The 4,049-nt window shown below is 50.6% G+C and overlaps 1 protein-coding gene across 2 annotated transcripts in view; it reads left to right on the forward strand.

Annotated features, from left to right (window-relative positions):
* The first annotated feature begins 257 nt into the window (after window positions 1-257).
* The window catches only part of STOX1 (storkhead box 1), a 53,564-nt gene continuing 49,772 nt past the window's right edge, over window positions 258-4,049 (forward strand). For both annotated transcript variants that reach the window (XM_006835834.1, XM_006835835.1), the window contains exon 1: window positions 258-576. In XM_006835834.1, the coding sequence (XP_006835897.1) occupies window positions 258-576 (319 nt within the window). The remainder of the gene's footprint in view (window positions 577-4,049) is intronic.

Here is a 4,049-nt window from a genome sequence, read left to right on the forward strand (position 1 = left end):
TGACTGGGGTGCTCGGCACTTGGAAACTCCCTAAGGGCGCTTCGCCACGAGGACAGGGGCCACCACCGGCCTGTGCGTCCCGCCCCATCCCCAGGCCCCGTGGAGCGCAGGCGGCCCCGCCCCCCGGAGCCCCGTTTCCCCGGCAGCCAGCGCCGCGCTCAGTAAGCCGATCCTTCCCGCCTGGCGAGCGGCACCCGAGTCGCCAGTGCAGCGCCGACGATGCGCTAGACTCGGAGTTTCTGGCCCCCCACGGCAGCATGGCCCGGTCGGTGCAGCTAGCACCCGACTCGCTGGCGCTGGTGCTGTGCAGGCTGGAGCCGCAGAAGGGGACAGCGGCGGCTGGGGATACTGAGGAGCCCGGCGGGAGCGCGGTATTCCGCGCCTTTTGCAGAGCTAACGCGCGCTGCTTCTGGAATGCACGACTGGCGCGCGCCGCCTCGCGGCTGGCCTTCCAGGGTTGGCTATGGCGCGGGGTGTTGCTAGTGCACGCACCTCCCGCCAGTCTACAGGTGTTGCGCGACGCTTGGCGGCGCCGGGCGCTGCGCCCGCCGCGCGGCTTCCGCATCAAGGCGGTGGGTGAGTGCGGGGCTTGAAGGGAAAGGGCGCCCTCGCGAACTGCTTACTGGGACCCAGTCCCCGGCCCAACTCTCAGGGAGCGAGTTGGGGAAGGGGGGTCGCCTGAGGCGGGCAGGCGGGGTAGCTGGAGGAGAAGGGGCTGGTCTCCCAATAGGCCCTGGACACCTTCCCTCCTAGGACACTTAAGTCCCAGCAACCCTAGATAAACCCCTCCAGAATGCCTCCATTCCACAACTCTTTCAGTCCGCTGAGCGCATAGTTTCCTGGCGGAAGCTACTTTCCACTTTTCAGAAATGTGATGCTCAGGAGAAAGAAAGGCTTTGGGTTGGAGGGTAGGAACTGCGGACAGGAAACAGGTACCCGGCCCAGCGTCGCGGGAACTATTGAGAGGTCTTATTAGGGGCTGGTCAGAATCTACCAATTCTTAACTGTCGGCTTTTGTTTTGATTTTTTTTTTTTTTTTAAAAAGCTACAGACTAGGAGCTAACAAGAAGTCGGTAAATTTTATGTAGTACTGTATTAGTTGGTGTGTGGGGTCTCAGATCAGAGCCTGGGTTGTCATTGGTGAAATGTTGTTGTTGTTAGGTACCGTGGAGTCGGTTCCGACTCAGTGAAATACGGGGAGCTCTGGTAACGTAGTGGTCACGAATTGGGCTGCGAACCGCAAGGTTAGCAGTTCGAAACTATCAGCTGTTCTGCGGGAGAAAGATGAGGCTTTCTGCTCCCGTAAAAATTTACAGTCACAGAAACCCTATACAGGGTCGCTATGAGTCGGAACCGACTCCACAGGCACGCAACAATAATTGCTTGGGGGAAATAATTGACAATTGGCGTCCTGAAGACTTCTCATTCCATCTACCTTCGCCATCTTCAGAGAGCCTATTTGGAAAATAGCTTCTCACTGTCCCAGTGAGTGGTCTGTGTCCACTGAATTTTGCCGGGCATTTTGGCTCTCTGTAACTGCCTGATTCTATTCGTGTGCACTTGTGTGGGGTTGTGACAAGCCATTTGATAGTATACTGTTGACAACTCACCACTTGTTCCAGTCCTGAGTTTTGACCCCTGCTAAGAATCCCCTCTCCTGTGTTAGTCTGTAAATCACTCTCCTTTTTCCATCTGAGGAGAAGTAGCAAATAAAAACAAACAAACAAGAAACCCCATTTGTTTCAGTTGTCAGGGTCAGGGCAGCCAGAGGCATCTGATAATTGTGTATTCTTTGCTTAGAGATTGTGTCTTTACATCCCCACAGCCCTGGTCAGGGAGGTTAAACCTTGGTTGTTAGCCTCCATGCATTCCTATTTGGTCTGTAGTTTTTGTTTGTTTTCCTTTTTCTTCTCTGAAGAGAGAGGGGGGTGGGGGAAAAAAAAGGAATTAATTGCAAACTCATGCTCTCAAGTCTTATTACTGTTTTTACCTGCTGGAGTGAGCGAAGAAAATAGGTTTCTGGCTCAGAGAGCAGTGAGCTAAGTAGCTAAACTAAAATCCCCACTGGGGAAGTGGTCTTTCACACAGAACCCTTTTCAGTCTCTGGTTTTCTGGTTTGAATTAGTGGCTACATTCTCTGGTTACCCCACCCCCTTTCAAAGGTGAGCCCTGTATGCATTGCAGAGAGAGGTTGGGACAGAGTGGGGGTCTAGACCTGGAGGTGAAATATGAGAGGACGTGTGCTAATCCAGAGGCAGCCATAAAGCTGTTACATGTGGTCCAGAGAAGCAGTTGGCAATGCTGGTTTCTAGGCTGGCCCTGGTTGCTGCATTCTGAAAGGAGCTGTGGAAGAGGAACAAGTCCACCACGTGCCCACTACGTAACACTGAGGCTCCCTTGTTGCATAGCCCCAAGATGGAATGAGAATTGTTGTTTACAGAGTGTGTAACATAGTGGTCTTTACACTGGGCCATCATCCCTGACTTGGGTCTCTTGTGGTTGTTGTTAAGTGTCATCAAATCGATTCCGACATATAGCAAAACTGTATAGAGTTTCCAAAGAGCGGCTGGTGAATTTCCAAAGAGAGAATGGTGGGTTTGAACCGTCAACCTTGTGGTTACCAGCCCAGACCAGAACTCTTGGCAGGAATGATTTTGATGATTTTAAAGGAGTCTGGATAATTTGGACATTTAGCTGGAGTTTGAGCAAAAACATTTTGAAGAGTGACTTGAGAAAGCTCTTATTTTATGTCTGGCAGTATATGCACATGGTGGTGGGAGTTTTTGTTTTGAATATTATGTTATTAAGTGCTGCCAAGTCAGTTCCCACTAAAAGCGTTCCTGAGGAGCAGGGTCCTTTTTTTTTTTTTTTTGCATAGAATTTTAAAGTATTAGCCTCACTATGAGTCGGAATCGACTCCATGGCATATAACAACAACAACAGTCTAACTTAAGAACTCCTGATATGGCTTTGTAGGATCAGCACTGGACTGCAAACCACAAGGGCAACCCACCAGCTGCTCCTCGGAGGCCTTACAGATAGGGTCTCTATGAGTTGGAACTAACTTGATGGCACTTAACAATAGTCTAACTTGAAGAAGCCCTGGCAACTCTGTGAGTTACGCACTAGGCTACTAACCACAGGTGGGCAATTCAGAATCTCTCTCTTTGGAAGAAAGCTGAGGTTATCTGGTTATCTCAGAGGCAGGGGAAGTCTGACTTGGGGTCTCTGAGTCTATGAGAATCCCAGAGGGTGGTGAAGGCAGAAGGAGCTGGCCTGTCCCAAAGGAAGTTTGCATTTGCCTTGCTTTCTTCACTCTGGCGGTACTGGCTCCCAGAGCTAAAATGGGCTTCAGGAAGGCGAAGGCAAAGCCTCTGTGGACTATTGCAGATTTTCCATCCATTCTCACTGTGATTTTATGAGAAGGAGCAAATGTTACAAAAGGGAACAGAGGTTCAATTTGTGTTTTTTTTTGGCTCTTGTTTTTTTGTGCCTTTTCCCTCCTTTTTCTCAAAAGCTGATTTACTCCTGCTTGAAGGTATTTGACATCGGAAGTGCTGCTCCCCAGCCCAGACAGAAAATGCAGGAAGAGAAAGGAATGACCATCCACTTTATTACCTCAATTGTGCTTTCCTCCCAGGTTTTGGGATCTGGGCTTCCTGGAGCTTCGTAGGAGGGAGCACTGTGACCAAGCAGACAGGACTGACTCAAGCCCTGGATGCATACCTGAACTCAGGGGCAGTTTAAAGCCTTGCTGTGGGTTTATGTTTTCTCCTCTACGTTTTGTGCCTTTTCTTTCTGTCTTCATCTTCTCTTAGGAGCCCTGATAGCGCAAGCTGCTAACTGTACGTAAGGTTCAGTGCTTCAAACCCACCAGCTGCTCCTCCAGAGAAACATGTGACATTCTGCGTCCATGAAGCTTGTTGGTGTTGCTAAGTACCCACTCATAGATCCTATATTGGGTTGCTTGAGGAGAGCTGGTGGGTGTGAACCACCAACCTTGTGGTTCAGACCGACTGTGCAGCCCAGTGCCTTTCCTACAGCGCCAC

The sequence above is a fragment of the Chrysochloris asiatica genome, unplaced genomic scaffold, assembly GCF_000296735.1.
Source record: "Chrysochloris asiatica unplaced genomic scaffold, ChrAsi1.0 scaffold00020, whole genome shotgun sequence".
Classification (NCBI taxonomy): Eukaryota; Metazoa; Chordata; class Mammalia; order Afrosoricida; family Chrysochloridae; genus Chrysochloris; species Chrysochloris asiatica.